The 20,017-nt window shown below is 37.8% G+C and overlaps 1 protein-coding gene across 4 annotated transcripts in view; it reads left to right on the top strand.

Moving 5' to 3' along the window:
• Window positions 1–19,728, top strand: part of AADAT (aminoadipate aminotransferase) — a 31,658-nt gene extending 11,930 nt beyond the window's left edge. The window contains exons 5-13 of one of the 4 annotated variants that reach the window (XM_036854568.1): window positions 2,334–2,543; window positions 3,586–3,651; window positions 4,900–4,982; window positions 5,401–5,497; window positions 10,322–10,383; window positions 10,651–10,715; window positions 12,030–12,136; window positions 18,155–18,256; window positions 19,186–19,728. In XM_036854568.1, coding sequence (XP_036710463.1) covers window positions 2,334–2,543; window positions 3,586–3,651; window positions 4,900–4,982; window positions 5,401–5,497; window positions 10,322–10,383; window positions 10,651–10,715; window positions 12,030–12,136; window positions 18,155–18,256; window positions 19,186–19,227 — 834 coding nt within the window. In that variant the 3' untranslated portion in view covers window positions 19,228–19,728. The remainder of the gene's footprint in view (window positions 1–2,333; window positions 2,544–3,585; window positions 3,652–4,899; window positions 4,983–5,400; window positions 5,498–10,321; window positions 10,384–10,650; window positions 10,716–12,029; window positions 12,137–18,154; window positions 18,257–19,185) is intronic. The other 3 variants (XM_036854566.1, XM_036854569.1, XM_036854567.1) reach the window with 3 other exon arrangements.
• The last annotated feature ends 289 nt before the right edge of the window (window positions 19,729–20,017 follow it).

Below are 20,017 nucleotides of genomic sequence, written 5' to 3'. Positions count from 1 at the left end.
CACGTTTTCACATGCCCAAACAGAAACCAATGCCACACTGTGAGGGAATATAATGACGGTCCATGTGTGTTTATCTCATGGCCCAATATCAACTCGTTTTATTCATGTAGATGTGTTTTTAAAGTCTAAGACCTTTTAAATTTGCCATAAGTAGGGTCTGGATTATTCTCACTTAGTGCATAAGTCTACATTTGACTACTAATATATGTGTTTGCATTTTTTTTCTGAGAACTTCACTCAATTATTGGGTTTTTTTTCTTAATTTTTACTGAAATATAGTTTATTTACAATGTCATGTTAGTTTCAGGTATACAGCAAAGTGATTCAGATATATATATATCTGTTCTTTTTCACATTCTTTTGCATGATAGGTTATTACAAGATATTGAGTATATACTTCCCTGTGCTATACAGTAGGAACTTGCTGTTTATTTATTTTATATATTGTAGTATGTATATGTTAATCCCAAACTCCTAATTTATCCCTCCCCACCTTTCCCCTTTAGTAACCATGAGTTTGTTTTCTATGTCTGTGAGTCTGTTTGTTTTGTAAATAAGTTCATTTGTATCCTTGTCTTAGACTCCACATATAAGTGCTATCATATGATGTTTGTCTTTCTCTGACTTACTTCACTTAGTATGATAATCTCTAGGTCCATCCATGTTGCTGCAAATGGCATTATTTCATTCTTTTTTATGTCTGAGTAATATTCCATTGTATATATGTACCATATTTTCTTTATCCATTCATCTGTTGATGGACATTTTAAGTTGCTTCCATGTCTTGACTATTGTCAATAGTGCTGCTATGAACATTAGGATGCATGTATCTTTTTGAATTATACTTTTCTCCATATATATGCCCAGGAGTGGGATTGCTGGGTCATATGGTAACTCTACTTTTAGTCTTTTAAGGAACCTCCATACTGTTCTCCATAGTGGCTATACCAATGTACACTCCCACCAACAATGTCAGAGGCCCTTTTCTCCACACCCTCTCCAGCATTTATTATTTGTAGACTTTTTGATGATGGGCATTCTGACTCATTTGAGGTGGTACCTCATTGTAGTTTTCATTTGCATTTCTCTAATAATTAGCGATGTTGAACATCTTGTCATGTGCCTGTTGGCCATCTGTATGTCTTCTTTGGAGAAATGTCTACTTCAGTCTTCTGTCCATTTTTTGATTGGGTTGTTTATTTTTTGCTTTTTTGTTTTTTGATATTGAGCTGTATGAGCTGTTTGTATACTTTGGAAATTAATCCCTCGTCAGTTGCATTGTTTGCAAATATTTTCTCCCAGTCTGTAGGTTGTCTTTTCATTTTGTTGATGGTTTCCTTTGCTTGTTATTAATAAGTCCCAATTTTTTCTTTATGAACATACAACATAAAAATACAAGACTTTTATAAAACTGTGTCTATAAGCAAGGCCACTACTTTCAACTTCAGCCTCTGCAACTGGTACAGTATTGAAATACTTCCACATGCCTTGATAAGCCACTGCCATTTTGCTCCCTGGCTCCCCTGGTCCCTCTCCTAAGACCACCCTGAACCCCCCATGGTACAGAGCTAATGCTGGCCTGGCACGGGGCCTACAGGATGTATCTGAAGTGCCCATGCTACACCACTTGTCCAATATTTTTAATATCACCACTGCTTATAACTATTTTATGTATTAGCATCACAGATGCTTTATATGATTAATTTACTTTGTAAAAAAATTCCTTAATAAACTCCCATTTTATGAAGCAGTTCTAACCATAATTATAAAGATGATACAGTCAGAAGAGGCTGGGTTATGCTGTGGAATAGCTGACTCCTTATCTCACTGGCCTATGGCTGCAAAGTTCTGTCTTTCTCTCACACGCCGTGTCCACGGTCAGGTCCCCGAGCTCTGTCCCAGGCCATCTTCATCCCAGGCCCCAGAGTGACAGAAGCAGTGTCATCTGGACCGCTGCCAGTCTTAGAGCAGAGGGGACAGGGAACGAGAGACACAAGCTGGGATTTAAAGCTTCTGCTTGGAAGGAACACCCATCACTTCTGCACGCAATTCATTGACCAAAGCCAGACCCCTGGCCAAGCCTGACATATATGAGCAGGGAAGTCCACCCTTCCTCTAGGAATTGACAGGAGATATTTTTGAACCATAATGGAAGCTTAACCAGGGCAACAATGGAATCAGAAAATACAACCTCAGCCCTTGGGTGTAGGGCTGAGTGCAGGTTTGTGTTTAAGGGTATAAACGGTAACATTTTCGTTACTGTAAGAACCAGTGACTAGGATATTTTGTATCATGTCTGAGTCTTGGCTTTTCTTTCCTCCTGTCCTCCACAGGTGCAGCCTCTGGGCTGCAACATGATTAACATTTCCAGTGATGAACACGGGATTATTCCAGACTCCCTCAGAGAAATACTTTCCAGATGGAAACCAGAAGATTCAAAGAACCCCGAGAAAAACACCCCCAAATTTCTTTATACTGTCCCAAATGGCAACAACCCTGCCGGGAACTCATTAACAACTAACCGCAAAAAGGAAATCTATGAGGTATTTTCAAAGAATGGGTTCCGTGGCTGTGCTCTTGTTTCTTTCTGACCCTTTAGAAGAGTGCTCTGCAAGTTCCTTCTCTGATTAGCCTCTCGCTCTCAAGGAAGATGATTTTTAATAAAAGGGTCCCCATGAATTTAAAGAAACTATTATGCTCTTGCTGACTATGAGGTTTTCCTTTCCCTTTAATTGATATTTTGGTTGAAAGAGATGTTACGGTTGGTGTAGTGTTAAACTCACCTCTTCCTCCCCTCTCTTCCTTCTGTCTTCCCCTCATCCCCACCTCCAATCCATCCCGTGGCTCCCACCACCAACGTTATTCAAACCCACCGTCCCCTCGGCCGCCCGCCCTCCCGGACCCTGTGACTGCCCCCCTCCTCACAGCTCCTCCCCCGGCTCGTGGCGTCCTTCCTGTTCCAGTGTAGATCTACAAGCCCTTCTCCAGCTGCTTCCCCGCACTTGAAAGAAGATGAGAGTCCTTCACCTGCCACGCACGGTGATGCGACCTGGGCCTTGGTTCTCAGGCTAGGGTCTCCCACATCCTTCTTGTTGCAGCTACACAGACTTCCTTCCGTCCCTTACACACCTATGCCTTCTATAATCGTCTATCCCTTAAACATGCCAAGTATTTTCTCACCCCCAGGGCCTTCGCCCCTGGTCCCTCAGTCTAAAATCTTCTCCCCCGTCATCTGCACGCCTGAGCCTTCCTGCCAGCCTGAGCTCTCCTGGAGCTTCCGTGTCACTCTCTCTCTCTCAAACATGACCCTCTTTAACCTTCCGCCCAGCCCTCAAAGCCTCCCTCCTATTCGTCCTCTGTTCACTATCCACTGGCGCATGTTTGTTCTGTCTTTCCCACCAGAACATAAGTTCCCTGAGGACAGAGCTTTCAGGGCTGGTTCCTGTCTTCATCCTGCTCCTAGGACAGGGAGCCCTCAGTGGCTTCTTGGGTGAATGAATGAATGAGTACAAAGAACTATGATTCCAAGTGATTTTCATCTTCGAGCGATCTGAAGCGATAAATATGCTCCTTTAACTTTTTTAGCTCGCAAGAAAATATGACTTCCTCATCATAGAAGACGATCCTTACTATTTTATGCAGTTCAACAAGGTAAGTGCAGTGTCAACTCAGCCCACAATCAGTAGATAAGTGGCTGTAAGTTACTGCGCTGATTTGAGTTTAGCCGGGCTGCTGAGTATTTTCATCTCTGGTATTACTGCTCTTTCTAGAAATTCCTTACCTTTAGAACAGTGGCTGGCTCTCTGTGCCAGGCACGTGGAGGGTCGAGTGAGTCAAGGGTGAGGGTCGTCTGGACTCCAAATCCAGATCGTGGCTCCTTCGACATCGTACCAGGGTTATGCAGTGGGCGTCTCCTTGGGTGTCAACCTCGGTCTCTCGGGGGTGGCTGATGGGCCGAGGACTTGGGAGCTGTGTCCAGGCTGAAGGAGAAGGAGGGCCGCGCTCAGTCAGTGAGGTGGCGGTGGGCAGAGGAGGGGCGTTCCTAGCATCATGCTGCCCACTCGCCATCCCTGTCACTTAGGGCCGGGGACTTACCTGCAGAATGATGGACTTTTAGATCCCTTCCCACTATATACGTACACCACTGTGGACGAGCATGGTTTCCTAGGAGACAACAGTAGTGGTACAGACTCCCAATGCCCAATTCCTCAAAATCCAACACTGTATTTGCTCTCAGGCCTGCACAGAACAAACACATGGACTCAGTCCCCACTTGATATCTACAGAGAAGAAACAGAACTCTTGGCTTTTTATCTAGTTGGCCTGAATACCATGTCTGCCTGCCGCCCACCTTCAACACGACCATGGCCCCCTTTCTCGTTGGCATTTACTTGTGAAGTAAATATGGAAGTTTCAGCATTGCACACTGACTACACTGCTCATCTTCATTTGCACCTTTTTTGTGTTTCTAGTTGGTCTAAGAGTCAGCATTCTCTTAACAGCCCTCAGCATCAGAATGCTGATGGCCCTCTTCGTTTTGGTCTTTTCCAAACTAGTTTTTCTTGAATCCTTCCTCGAAATCTGTTCATCCTGGATCTCAAGCCTTGGGACAAGGAGGTCTGGTGTGAGGTTTCCCTAAACTCACGGAAGTGGCATCATGAGCAAGTGAGAGGACGTGTGTGTGTGTGTTTGGCAGAAAAGCCGTGAAGATCGGCAGATACGAATAGAAGAACATGCATCTCTGGTTCTTACGCCATCTCAAAGGGCTGAGATGAAGACAAGAAAAAGGATGTTTGTCCTACTGTTCTCCAAATCCATTCCTCCCCACTCTCTGCACAAAGTAGGGATACAGTCTCTATCAGACTTCCCAAACCAACAGTATTTTTCTTCCATTTCCAGCCCTGGGCACCGACTTTTCTGTCCATGGACATTGATGGGCGTGTCATCCGAGCTGACTCCTTTTCCAAAGTCCTGTCCTCTGGGTAAGGCCCTGGCTGTGCCTTCAGGCTGCATCTACAGGTGACAGAGGCTGCACCTCAGCATCTTTTAGTGCAAACACTTCTTCTCATTTAAGATGCTTGTATTCCCCATTTGACTGACTATTAATACCAGGCTTTTCTCCCAATCTGTCCCCTGTGGTCAAAGATACTTGGCCATTAAATTATAGCTGTAGGGGGACTGGTCAGGTTTTTGGTTACATCTACGAAAGAGCACATTTAGAAATACATGGTCTATTTTAAGTGTACAATTAAGTTTAAATGTGTATTTTAAATAAGTAGTTTTATTAGAATGTCTAAGTGTGTTTGTCCCCAGGTCACAAAATTCTCCCCCATGAAATCACTAACATGGTATTAATTGTTAATGCAGGGTTGGTATTGTGCCTTTTCTCTCTTTGTGCAGGTTGCGAATAGGGTTTATAACTGGTCCAAAGCCCTTGATCGAGAGAATTGTTTTACACATACAAGTTTCAACAATGCATCCCAGCACTTTTGCCCAGGTACGGACAACTTAGGAAATAGGAATTTTTTTGAATCAGATCATAAAACAAAAGAGATGTTGGCAAATAAGACTGAGTGAACATGGCAGGGAGAGAAATCACTGATTGCATCTCTAGTTCCAGTTAGGAGACCACACACAGCAGATGTTTGCTCTAAAAGGCAAAAGAGATTTGAATGGACCTGGTGCTGTTTCACAGTGTAGACCAAGCTCCTTGAGGGTCAGAGATCTTATTCATCTGTGTCCTGGCATCTAGCTCAGGAATCCCATAAAAACTGTGTTGGACTCAACAGGACGGAAGAGGTTTGGTGAAGTAACACACTGTTAGCTTCGTTGTCCTGGAATCTGAGAGCAAGGGTTCCAGACCTGCGTGGTGGCCCGATGTCTGCCTTCACTGCCCATGTGCTAAGCTCCCTACAAACAGCGGCTGGAATGTATTTTAATTAAATACAGTAAAATTATTTGTGGCGAATGTATAAATTTCTTCACAAGCTTTGAGAAATGATTGGACCCATCCCTAAGGCAATCTTGAGAACCAACGATAAGGACAGGACTGCTACCTAAGAACTCAAAAGGTGTAGTTTATGTAGAATGGACATTTCTTTGACATTATACACTCCACAAAGTGCACGTGTCCCCGCGTTTTATCAAGTTGGGGACTTTTTCCATATTTTCTGTATCTGTTATCAATCAAATTTCACTATCCATTTACAACATTTAGAACTTCCATTTTGGATAGAAAATCTCTGAATATATTGTATAACTTCATGTATCGACTGTATGTGTTTTGGGGGAGGTTTATTGGTTTGGTTTTTTGTCAATTTATCTCTTTATTTTTATCATAACATTTGTTCAATTTCTGGAACTAAATTTTTTTTTAAACATCTTATTGGAGTATACTTGCTTTACAATGTTGTGTTACTTTCTGCTGTACAGCAGAGTGAATCAGCTATATGCATACGTATATCCCCATACCCCCTTCCTCTTGCATCTCCCTCCCACCCTCCCTATCCCACCCCTCTAGGTGGACACAAAGCACCGAGCTGATCTCCCTAGCCTATGCGGCTGCTTCCCACAAGCTATCTATTTTACACTTGGTAGTGTATATATGTCCATGCCACTCTCTCACTTCGTCCCAGCTTACCCTTCCCCCTCCCCGTGTCCTCATGTCCATTCTCTACGTCTGTGTCTTTACTCCTGTCCTGCCCCTAGGTTTTTCAGAACTTTTTTTTTTTTTTTAGATTCCATATGTATGTGTTAGCATACAGTATTTGTTTTTCTCTTTCTGACTTACTTCACTCTATATGACAGACGCTAGGTCCACCCACCTCACTACAAATAACTCAATTTCATTTCTTTTCATGGCAAAGTAATATTCCATTTTATATATGTGCCACGTCTTCTTTATCCATTCATCTGTCGATGGACACTTAGGTTGCTTCCATGTCCTGGCTATTGTAAATAGACCTGCAATGAACATTGTGGTACATGTCTTTTTGAATTATGGTTTTCTCAGGGTATATGCCCAGTAGCGGGATTGCTGGGTTATATGGTAGTTCTATTTTTAGTTTTTTAAGGAAACTCCATACTGTTCTCCATAGTGGCTGTATCAATTTACATCCCCACCAACAGTGCAAGAGGGTTCCCTTTTCTCCACACCCTCTCCAGCAGTTATTGTTTGTAGATTTTTTGATGATGGCCATTCTGACCGGTGTGAGCTGATACCTCATTGTAGTTTTGATTTGCATTTCTCTAATGGTTAGTGATGCTGAGCATCCTTTCATGTATTTGTTGGCAATCTGTATATCTTCTTTGGAGAACTGTGTATTTAGGTCTTCTGCCCATTTTTGGATTGGGTTGTTTGTTTTTTTATTTTGATATTGAGCTGCATTAGCTGCTTGTATATTTTGGAGATTAATCCTTTCTCAGTTTCTTCGTTTGCAAATATTTTCTCCCATTCTGAGGGTTGTCTTTTTGTCTTGTTTATGGTTTCCTTTGCTGTGCAAAAGCTTTAAGTTTCATTAGGTCCTATTTGTTTATTTTTGTTTTTCTTTCCATTTCTCTAGGAGGTGGGTCAAAAAGGATCTTGCTGTGATTTATGTCAAACAGTGTTCTTCCTATGTTTTCCTCTAAGAGTTTTATAGTGTCTGGCCTTACATTTAGGTCTTTAATCCATTTTGAGTTTATTTTTGTATATGGTGTTAGGAAGTGTTCTAATTTCATTCTTTTACATGTAGCTGTCCAGTTTTCCCAGCACCACTTATTGAAGAGGCTGTCTTTTCTCCACTGTATATGCTTGCCTCCTTTGTCAAAGATAAGGTGACCATATGTGCGTGGGTTTATCTCTGGGCTTTCTATCCTGTTCCATTGATTTATATTTCTGTTTTTCTGCCAGTACCATACTGTATTGATTACTGTAGCTTTGTAGTATAGTCTGAAGTCAGGGAGCCTGGTTCCTCCAGCTCTGTTTTTCTTTCTCAAATTGCTTTGGCTATTCGGGGTCTTTTGTGTTTCCATACACATTGTGAAATTTTTTGTTCTAGTTCTGTGAAAAATGCCATTGGTAGTTTGATAGGGATTGCGCTGAATCTGTAGATTGCTTTAGGTAGTATAGTCATTTTCACAATGTTGGTTCTTCCAATCCAAGAACATGGTATATCTCTCCATCTGTTTGTATCATCTTTAATTTCTTTCATCAGTGTCTTATAGCTTTCTGCATACACGTCTTTTGTCTCCTTAGGTAGGTTTATTCCTAACAGTGTAAATTGGAGTGTTTCTTTAATTTCTCTTTGATTTTTCATCATTAGTGCATAGGAATGCAAGAGATTTCTGTGCATTAATTTTGTATCCTGCTACTTTACCAAATTCATTGATTAGCTCTAGTAGTTTTTTGGTAGCATCTTTAGGATTCTCTGTGTATAGTATCATGTCATCTGCAAACAGTCACAGCTTTACTTCTTCTTTTCCAATTTGGATTCTTTTTATTTCTTTTTCTTCTCTGCTTGCTGTGGCTAAAACTTCCAAAACTATGCTGAATAACAGTGGTGAGAGTGGGCATCCTTGTATTGTTCCTGATTTTAGAGGAAATGGTTTCAGTTTTTCACCATTGAGAATGATGTTGGCTGTGGGTTTGTCATACATGGCCTTTATTATGTTGAGGTAAGTTACCTCTATGACTACTTTCTGGAGAGTTTTTATCATAAATTGGTGTTGAATTTTGTCAAAAGCTTTTTCTGCACCTATTGAGATGATCATATGGTTTTTATCCTTCAGTTTGTTAATATGGTGTATCACGTTGATTGATTTGCATATATGGAAGAATCCTTGCATTCCTGGGATAAACCCCACTTGATCATGGTGTATGATCCTTTTAATGTGCTGTTGCATTCTATTTGCTAGTATTTTGTTGAGGATTTTTACATCTATGTTCATCAGTGATACTGGTCTGTAGTTTTCTTTTTTTGTGACATCTTTGTCTGGTTTTGGTATCAGGGTGATGGTGGCCTCGTAGAATGAGTTTGGGAGCGTTCTTCCCTCTGCTGTATTTTGGAAGAGTTTGAGAAGGATAGGTGTTAGCTCCTCTCTAAATGTTTGAAAGAATTCGCCTGTGAAGCCATCTGGTCCTGGTCTTTTGTTTGTTGGAAAATTTTTAATCACAGTTTCAATTTCAGTGCTTGTGATTGGTCTGTTTATATTTTCTATTTCTTCCTGGTTCAGTCTTGGAAGGTGGTGCTTTTCTAAGAATTTGTCCATTTCTTCCAGGTTGTCCATTTTATTGGCATATAGTTGCTTGTAGTAATCTCTCATGATCCTTTGTATTTCTGCAGCGTCAGTTGTTACTTCTCCTTTTTCATTTCTAATTCTGTTGATTTGAGTCTTCTCCCTTTTTTTCTTGATGAGTGTGTCTAGTGGTTTATCAATTTTTTTAATCTTCTCAAAGAACGAGCTTTTAGTTTTATTGATCTTTGCTATTGTTTTCTTCTTGTTTATTTGAGATTTTTCTTGTTTCTTGAGGTGTGATTGAATTTAGTATGATTTTAGGCAGCCTCTCTGCTAATGGGAGGGGTTGTGCTCCTGTCTTACTAGTTGTTTGGCATGAGGCGTCCAGCACTAGAGCTTGCTGGCCATTGGGTAGAGGTGGGTCTTAGCATTGAGACAGAGATCTCTGGGAGAGGTCTTGCCGATTGATATTATGTGCAGCCTGGAGGTCTCTGGTGGTCCAATGACCTGAACTTGGCTCTCCCACCTCAGAGGCTCAGGCCTGACACCAGGCCGAAGCACCAAGACCCTGTCAGCCGCACAGCTTAGGGAAGCCTTCAGCCAAACAGAAACATGGCGAATGGAGCACACGCCTGTAGAAACCCTCTACGACTGTATGTGTTTTATATTTAGAGACCATCCAGGGCGGCAGTTATTGGGTGGATCTCAGGCTGCACAGTCTGATTTAAGTCCAGGCTCTTTGAGGAGCAGTGACCTCAGGAAATTTAACTTCACCTCGTGCCTCAGTCTCTTCCTCAGTAGATTAGAAATGACCTGCCTAATAAGGGTATTACGAAGATCAACTTAGCTGAAATACGTTCATATGGTACAGCAGTTTCCGGCACATAGGAAGGACCATATAAATATTTGTTATTTTTACTATTATTCTTGTCATTGTTAATAATCAACCTTATTATAAATCGCTAGCTCTACAAAGCTTGGTGCAGCTTGTAGCATCCTCTGAGGGTGGCTTGCACATGATCAAGAGTGGTTTGCTTTTACGTTTGGGCAAAAAGCACATTTTAGAGGATGAATGATGACCTTATTACTGTCTCATCCCTTTTAGCTCCTGGTATCACAGCTTCTGTACCAATGGGGAGAAGAGGGCTTCCTGGCTCACGTAGACAGGTATTGTATTTTAGGTTCCATACTTTATATAGAAATGGACTTCAGTCTATTAATTTTCATTTTTGAATTATTCCAAAATAATGGAAAAACCACAATGGTAAAAAGTTTACCACCCAACAGGTCAAATAAATATGCTTCTATTCCCTCATCAAGAATTCAACATTTTCATCAAGATAGAAAACAGATTCTTACAGACTGGACTTCAGAGCCTTTTAATTTCTGCAATCAATGTACTAAACACACCTTTTTGTTTTATTGTTCTTTTAGGGTTATTGATTTCTATAGAAAGCAAAGGGATGCATTATTGGCAGCTGCAGACAAGTGGTTAAGTGGTGAGTGGAACTTATATCCTGTCCTGGGATGAACCGTAGCCCTTATATGAGTGAGTGATACACACCACAGAGTACTGTTAATAACCCTGGGGAAGGAAACAGGGTCCAGGAGTATTCTTGTCAAGAAAATGTTACCTTATAAATAATCTCAGAAGTAACAGCACAAACCCTGGCACAATTCTACGCATTTCTACTATACTTGACTGCTGCAAAGAATCTGTGGTTTAAAGAAAAATGGCTAATTAGTCTAACACCAGCAATAATCTACTTAAAGCTAAATAATATCTGTACTCAAAAGGTTTTCAAAATTTTGCTCCAAATAGAAAAGGAATTATGACATAACATATTCCTTTTCTAACTAGACTCTATAAAGACAAAATAGTACAATAGTACAAACTAAGTACACTCTAAGGTGGATTTCTCATTACAGATGATTTGTCTTTTAATCATTAACCTCATTAATCATTAGTATTTCTATTGCTAATTTGATTTCAGAATGCTTTAGATTTTATTTTCTATTAAGGAAGAAAGTAAAATGAATTACCTGGCTTTAATTACACCACTGAAAATGCCTTTTGTAGGAATAATAGTAAATACAAAGTATTCACTTCTTATTTCCCTCATATCTTGTTCCCTATGTAGTCCTGGTAAAAACACAATTACTATCTTTTTGATAAGAGTACTATTCTACCACTTCCTATAGTGAAGTTGAAAAAAAGGTTTTAATCAACATCAAGGTTTTTTTTTTTTAAAGGTAATAATCAAAATCAAAATAACTCTTTTTCCTTCTTGGTTTCTCTATCCTTATATTCAATGAAATATAAAGCCTACAAATACACCAGGAATTCCTGAATTTTAAGTACTTCTTAATTACATTGCGATAAAAACTTCAATTCATTGGAGTTCTGAACGATTATGTAAATGATAGGATTTATTGAAACACTAGAAGGCTCTAGAAAGAGTTGAGGAATCCTCTTCTAAAATTGAAAGAGCCACGTTTGGCTTAGGGACAGTTCTAAGAAAGGGAGGTGGGCATGGCACTGGATTTCCTGCACTGCCCTGAGACCCACTAAAATCAGAAATATACACATGAGTCCCCTCTCTCCCTTTCAAACCCTCCCCTCACTTTTAAAAATAAAACTCAGGACACCAATTTTCAGGACTCCTAAAACTATATTTTTTAAAAATGCTATCACCAAAGGAACTTTTTTGGAAACACTAGTTTACAGTTACTGCAATTTGTCATTTCAGCGATATAGTTGACATCATCAAAAATGGTCTCGGGAAATATTTCTTCTCTTCTTTTGTTTGTAGGTTTGGCAGAATGGCATGTTCCTACTGCTGGAATGTTTTTATGGGTTAAAATTAAGGGCCTTCATGATGTAAGAAAACTGATCGAAGAGAAAGCCTTTAAGAAAGAGGTAAAACAGGAAGAAAATCTGTATTTTTTCTTTAAAGTAATATCTTAATAAAAATGGTGAGAGATGTTTATCACTGCCCGCCAACCCAAGGCATAATGTTTGCCTACCAGATACATTATCTCCTTACTAAGATCATAATAGATTTTGGGTTACAGAATTAGTCTCCTGGTCTAAACTAGGGGAAATACAGTCATTCAGCTCAGCTACTGATTAGCTTAGTGGCTAAGAGCACATTCTCTGGAGTCACGTCCTTGGGTGTGAATCCTAGCTCCAGCCCTGCCCTGATATGTGGCACTGGATGAGTTGCCCTTCCTGAGTTTCATCTGGAAAATGCAGATAATAAGAATCCCTCCCTCTTAGGGTTGCTATGATGAAAGCAGTCAATATGGATAAAGCACTTAGACTAATACCTGGCATATAGTAAATGCTTGATAAATATAAGCCATTAGTATTTACAATAGAAGGATTTTTTTTTCCTGATTATGAAAGTAAAGCATACTCATGATAGCGTTATACTTCATTAAAGCAGAATGAAAAATTTTTAAATAGCCCATAATTTTACCACCCAGATTTTATGACCACTTGCGATACATTTTCTTGAAGAGGTTGTATACATCTAGTGTTTTGGCTATGAAATTATTTTTTTATTAAAGTATAGTTGATTTACAATATTACATTAGTTTCAGGTATATACCATAGTGAGTCAGTATTTTTAAAGATTAGACTCCATTTAAAGTTATTATAAAATATTGGCTGTATTCCCTGTGCTGTATAATAAATCCTGTATCTTCTTTATTTTATACATAATAGTTTGTACCTCTTAATCCTCTACCCCTATCTTGTCCTTCCTCCCTTCCCTCTTCCCACTGATAACAACTAACTTGTTCTGTATTATATGTGAGCCTGTTTCTTTTTGTTGTATTTATTCATTTTATTTTTTTAGATTTTGCATATAAGTGATAACATGTTATTTCTCTTTTTCTGACCTGTTTCACGAGGCATAATACCCCTCAAGTCCATTCATGTCACAAATGGCAGGACTTCTTTCTTTTTTATGGCTGAGTAGTATTCCATTGAGTGTGTGTGTGTGTGTGTGTGTGTGTGTGTGTATACACACATACCACATCTTCTTTATCCATTCATCTGTTGATGGACACTTAGGTTGTTTCTATATCTTGGCTATTATAAATAATGCTGAAATGCATATTGGGGTGCATGTATCTGTTCAAATTAGTGTTTTCTTTTTTCCGGATATACACCCAGGAGTGGATTGCTGGATCATATGGTAGCTCTATTTTTAGATTTTTAGGAACCTCAATATTGTTTTCAAAAATGGCTGCACCAATTTGCACTCCCACCAACAGTGGAGGAGGGTTCCCTGTTCTCCACATCCTCGCCAACACTTGTTATTTGTGTTCTTTTTGTTAACAGCTATATTTACAGGTGTGAGGTGATATCTCATTGTGGTTTTGATTTGCATTTCCCTGTTGATTAGTGATGTTTAGCATCTTTTCATGTACCTGTTGTTCATCTGCATTTCTTCTCTGGAAAAACATCTATTCAGGTCTTCTGCCCATTTTTTAGTCTGGGGTTTTTTTTTTTAATAATGCTCTGCAATTATGTTACATGATTAAAATTACACAGAAAAGTTTATATACTGTTTTCTTCACTTAAAATTAGCCCGCAAGGATTTCTTCTAGGTTTTTTTTCCTCCTTTTGTACTTAAATCATAAGTCTACTTAGATTTCATTCAGAGGCACTAATTAAGCTGAGACATCTAAATATGCTTCTGTGTAGCTTTCCAATTTACAAAATCAATCAACCGTTCTCCATTAATTAATTCCTTTATCATGTTCGTCACTCTTTTGTAAACACCAAGTTCTGTTTCTAGTATCACTTTTGTCTTGAGGCAGTGAGTACAAAGAACAGATCGTGTTGTTGTTGGCAAACTCCTGTGCTAGAGCATAAGAGACAGTCTAGAGGTCAGAGCTGGGAACTAGCTGCCTGGACCCGAGAGCCAATCCACTCCCCTGGGAAAGTCACTCATTCCCTGTAATCATCGTACTTGACCACAGGACTCATGCTTTATGAATTGTTTTAATGCTAATAACAGTACATAGAAAGTGCTTAATAAATACTTAAATGACTTAACTCATCTAAGTGCATTTTAGTACAATAAATCAATTTTATTACTTTTTTTTTTTGCTTTCTTATCAATGCCATTATTCTCCAGCACATTTGATGAGTGGCTGTTTGTGTGTATCCCTGAACTAGGAGCTAAGGATACAGACTTCATATTTATTGTCATTTTTTTTTCAGTCCCTTTCTTTTATTCCATATACCCTGTTGCACGTACCTTTACCTTTTCTAAGTAATCTCTATCACTGCTGCCTTAGCCCAAATTTTGGTTATCTTGCAAGGAGATTACTACCATCCCCTCCTTCTCTACAGAAACTTGCTTCTGGCACATCCCTAAATTGTTCCACAATATTGGCAGAAATGATGGTTTTCATTTCATTGTTAATCAGGACAAAAAAACAAACAAACAAACTCATCTTCTGCCTTGAAATTTTCTCCCCAGAATGCCCCCAAATCATTTCATTCCCAGCTCATCTAACTTCAACAACCAGGGGCCAGATTTACACCATGAAAAAACAAGCAGTTTCTTAAAGTTCTGAATGTCATGATTTTACTAGACAACAATCTCAAAGACTTAACACAACCCAGCTTAGTTCTGACTCACTCACAGTTTTCAAAAAAGGGGTCTATAACCTCCTCTCCTCCTGCCGTGAGTCAGAGACCCAGGTTCCATTTTACTTTCATTGATCTTTTCTATTGTCTTCTTAGTCTCTATTTATTTCTGCTCTGATCTTTATGATTTCTTTCCTTCTCCTAACTATGGGTTTGGTTTGTTCTTCTTTCTCTAGTTGCTTTAGGTGTAAGGTTAGGTTGTTTATTTGAGATTTTTTATTTCCCGAGGTACGACTGTATTACTATAAACTTCCCTCTTAGAACTAATTTTGCTGCCTCCCATAGGTTTTGGATCATCATGTTTTCATTTTCATTTATCTCTAGGTATTTTTTGATTTTCTCCTTAATTTCTTCCGTGATTCATTGGTTGTTTAGTAGCATATTGTTTAGCCTCCACATGTTTGTATTTTTTGCAGTTTTTTTCAATATCCACAAATCAATCTGTGTGACACACCACGTTAACAAATTGAAGAATAAAAACCATATGATCATCTCAATAGAGACAAAAAAGCTTTTGATAAAATTCAACATCCATTTATGATAAAAACTCTCCAGAAAGTGGGTATAGAGGGAACACGCCTTAACATAATAATGGCTATATATGAAAAACCCACAGCTAACATCATACTCAACAGTGAAAATCTGAAAGTATTTCCTCTAAGATCGGGAGCAAGACAAGGATGCCCACACGCACCACTTTTATTCAACAAAGTTTTGGAAGACCTAGACACAGCAATCAGAGAAGAAAAAGAAATAAAAGGAATCCAAATTGAAAAAGAAGAAGTAAAATTGTCACTGTTTGCAGATGAGATGATGCTATACATAGAAAATCCTAAAGATACTACCAGAAAACTACTAGAGCTCATCAATGAATTCAGTAAAGTTGAATGATACAAAATAAATACAAAGAAATGTGTTACATTTCTATACACTAACAACAAAAGATCAGAAAGAGAAATTAAGGGAAAAATCCCATTTACCATCACATCTAAAAGAATAAAATACCTAGGAATAAACCTACCTAAAAAGGCAAAAGACCTGTAATTGGAAACCTATAAAATGCTGATGAAAGAAATTGAAGACAACACAAACAGATGGAAAGATACACCATGTTCTTGGATTGGAAGAATCAATATTGTCAAAATGACTTTACTATCCAAGGCCAATTACAAGTTCAGTGAAATCCCTATCAAATTACCAAGGTCATTTTTCACAGAACTAGAACAAATAATTTTAAAATTTGTATGGAAACACAGAAGTCCCCTAACAGCCAAAGCAGTCTTGAGAAAGAAGAATGGAGCTGGAGGAGTCACATTCCCTGACTTCAGACTACACTGCAAAGCTGCAGTAATCCAAACAGTATTGTAGTGGCACAAAAACAGAAATATATATCAATGGAACAGTATAGAGAGCCCAGAAATAAACCCATGCACCTATGGTCAATTAATCTATGACAAAGGAGCAAGAATATACCATGGAGAAAAGACAGTCTCTACAATAAATGATGCTAGGAAAACAGTACAGCTACATGCCAAAGAATGAAATTAGAACATTCTCGAAGATCATATACAACAATAAACTCAAAATGGTTTACAGACCTAAATGTAAGACTGGATATTATAAAACTCCTAGAGTAAAACAGGCAGAACACTCTTTGACATAAATCACAGCAATATCATTTTTGCTCTGTCTCCTAGAGTAATGGAAATAAAAACAAAAATAAATAAATGGGACCTAATTAAACTTAAAAGCTTTTGCACAGCAAATGAAACCATAAAGAAAACAAAAAGGCAACCTACGGAATAGGAACAAATATTTGCAAGTGATGTGACAGACAAAGGATTAATTTCCAAAGTATAGAAACAGCTCATACAGTGCAATATAAAAAAAAAACACACACACACACAAATAACCCAATCCAAAATTGGGCAGAACACCTAAAAAGACATTTCTCCAAAGAAGATATATAGATGGTCAACAGGCACATGAAAGGATGCTCAATATCGCTAATTATTAGAGAAAATCAAATCAAAACTACAATGAGGTATCACCTCATACCAGACAGAATGCCCATCATCAAAAAGTCTACAAATAATAAAGGCTGGAGAGGGTGTGGAGAAAAGGGAACCCTCATACACTATTGGTGGGAATTTAAATTGGTGCAACCAGTATGGAGGTTCATTAAGAAACTAAAAATAGAGTTACCATATGATCCAGGGATCCCACTCCTGGGAATATATATATGGAGAAAGGTATAATTCAAAAAGATAAATGCACCCCAATGTTCCATTGCAGCACTATTTATAATAGCCAAGACATGGAAGCAACCTAAATGTTCATCAAAAAATGAATAAATAAAGAAGATGCGGTACATATATCCAATGGAATATTATTCAGCCATAAACAAAGAATGAAATAATACCATTTGCAGCAACATGGATAGACCTAAAGATTATCACACAAAGTGAAGTCAGACAGAAAAAAAAACAAACATCATATGATATCACTATATGTGGAATCTAAAAAAATTATACAAATGAACTTATTGATAAAATGGAAATAAACCCATAGACATAGAAAACAAACTTATGGTTACCAAAGGGGAAAGGGTGGAAGGGATATATTAGGAGTTTGGGATTAACATATATACACTACTATGTATAACATAGGTAACCAACAAGATCCTACTGTATAGCACATGGAACTATACTCAATATTTTATAATAACCTATAAGGGAAAAGAATATGAAAAAGAAAAGATAGAGAGATAGATATACATATACATATACACATATGTATAACTGAATCACTATGCTGTATACCCAAAACTAATACAACATTGTAAATCAGCTATAGTTTAACTTAAAAAAATGAAATAAAATAAAATATTTTTTAAAATGATATTTCATTGTTTGGATTTATTTTACTTTTCTAGTTATGTTAAACATTTATTCATGTTTATTACCATTTCTATTTCTTGAATAAGCTGTCCTTGTCCATTTTAAAGTTTTTCCTCTGTTTCTGTGCATTCTTTATAATATATGGAGAAGAGGTAGAATTGCTGTATTTATTGTAAACACTGATTTCTATGCTTTTAGTTTTATTGTACGACATGCAGTAATTTTATATAAATTGATTTTTCTCTTGTGATTTCTTTCATTGCTTTTTAAGTTTAAAAGTCATCCTCCACTCTGAGCTTAGATTCACCTATATTTCCTTTTAGTTTTCTTTAATGGTACATCACGTGTTTTCCATAAACTCTCTTAGATATTCATGCTTCCTGGATATAACTTCTACCTTGATAGTTCAGCTCCTTGCCCCTACTTCAGAGCATCCTTCTCTTTAGCTTCTCCGGAGCAGATGGACATGGTGAGTACAATATTCTCTTTAGAGTAAAACTAGATATCCATTTATTTTTTGTGTTCACTTTGGGAGTTACAACATTATTTGATATCTTCTTGGGTTTCTGCAAAATGGGTATTAGTTGGAAAGTCACAAACTACCATTCAAAGAAGCTGCCAGGCTTCTATAGACAAATGATGTGACCAAATTGGAGTTGAATTTTATTGCTTTCATGAATACATGTCGGACCTGCTCAACAGTGTTGGCAAATTATCAACACGTTAAAAAGAGAACCTCTTTCACTCCCTCATGGAATTAACATGAGCCATAGTACAAATTCATGGAGCCATCCATCTCTATCTCTTGAGGAGGGGTCAAATAGAATAATATTAATGATTAGAGTTAAGTAATTGCTTAATCACAAAGTCCAGCTTTAACCAGGATTACAGGAAACGAAGAAGCAAGTTCCTAAGAACTGTGTGTCAGGAACCCACAGAAGAGCCATAAACTGAAGAGTCCAGTAAGTGTAAGAAGAATGTATACTTATCCTTGGAGATGGGTTGTCTCCGGGCGTGTTCTTGATTGACTTGCTTTCTCATGTCACTAAATATGCTTTTCATAAGTTATATATGCGTAGAGCTGGACAACTGAAACTATACAGAAGGCACGTGCAGGTGAGAGAGTATATGAAAAAAATAATTCGTGTTCTGGGAGAAAATGATGATTTTGAGGAAATAAGGATTTGAAACATTTCCTGGGACTCTGATATGCTTCCGTCTACATATATTAGTGGACATGACGGCCTCTGACCCAGATAAAACTGAGGTTAATCCTGACCTTTCACTGTCTGATCTCAACCTAAGATGGATACTCTTTGTTTGAATTTCTAAAGTTATGACAGACTTTTCCTAAACAGCATCCTAATTTTATTAATTCTTCTCTCTGTTCGCTTTTAGGCCTTCCAGGGATTAGCCCAACTTATAAAGGAATCTTTATGAAGAAATCGAACTCTTCATAGCACTCACGGTTTTCAGATAAATTATTTCTATGTTTTACCAGGAAGAAATGATTGTTGGTGTCAGACTTACAGATTGGGTTTCACCAAACACGTCATATCTGTAGTAATTTAACTAGACAACTTTTAAAGTGACCTTGAACGCATCAGATTGCCAAAATATATTTATAATCCACCTATACATGTTGATAAATTTTCAACCCACAAAAAATATTTTTATCCTGGATTTTATTGTAAAGATTTTTGTAGTTGCTTTATCATTTCCCATAAATTTTCTTTGAAAATAACATTTTTACAGTAAATTATCTGTAAGCAAACAATCATGTTCAAAATGGTATGTAATGTGAACTTTTCCTATTTTGAAGAAAATGTAATGAGAGCTTGTTGCAAAAATTGTTAGAATTTGACTGTTATACATAATTTTTAGTAAGAGTATCACAGACATTATGTTATGGCACAGAAATCCATTTAAAATAAAATTCTGAATCTAAACATACCTAAACGTCTTCCTATTAATTCTAAGTAAGGAGGAGAGATTAAGGACTGAGAAAAATGTACTACATTGTATTTTTATGAAACTACACAACTTTCAAAAGCACATTCTTATCAGTTACGTAATTTCAATCTACTAGACTCCTTTGAGGTACTTGGGATATACTTTTAATGATTTTCTTTCTCACCTTTAAGATCTTTATTTTCCCCATATGATTATTAAATATATGCTCACTTAATTTTTTTCAAACAACCCAGTAAGTATAAGGAATAAAGTAAAA

Source organism: Balaenoptera musculus, chromosome 6 (assembly GCF_009873245.2).
Source record: "Balaenoptera musculus isolate JJ_BM4_2016_0621 chromosome 6, mBalMus1.pri.v3, whole genome shotgun sequence".
In the NCBI taxonomy this organism is placed as follows: domain Eukaryota; kingdom Metazoa; phylum Chordata; class Mammalia; order Artiodactyla; family Balaenopteridae; genus Balaenoptera; species Balaenoptera musculus.
The sequence above is the reverse complement of the archived record's forward strand: the minus strand, read 5'-3'. Positions and strand labels throughout refer to the sequence as shown.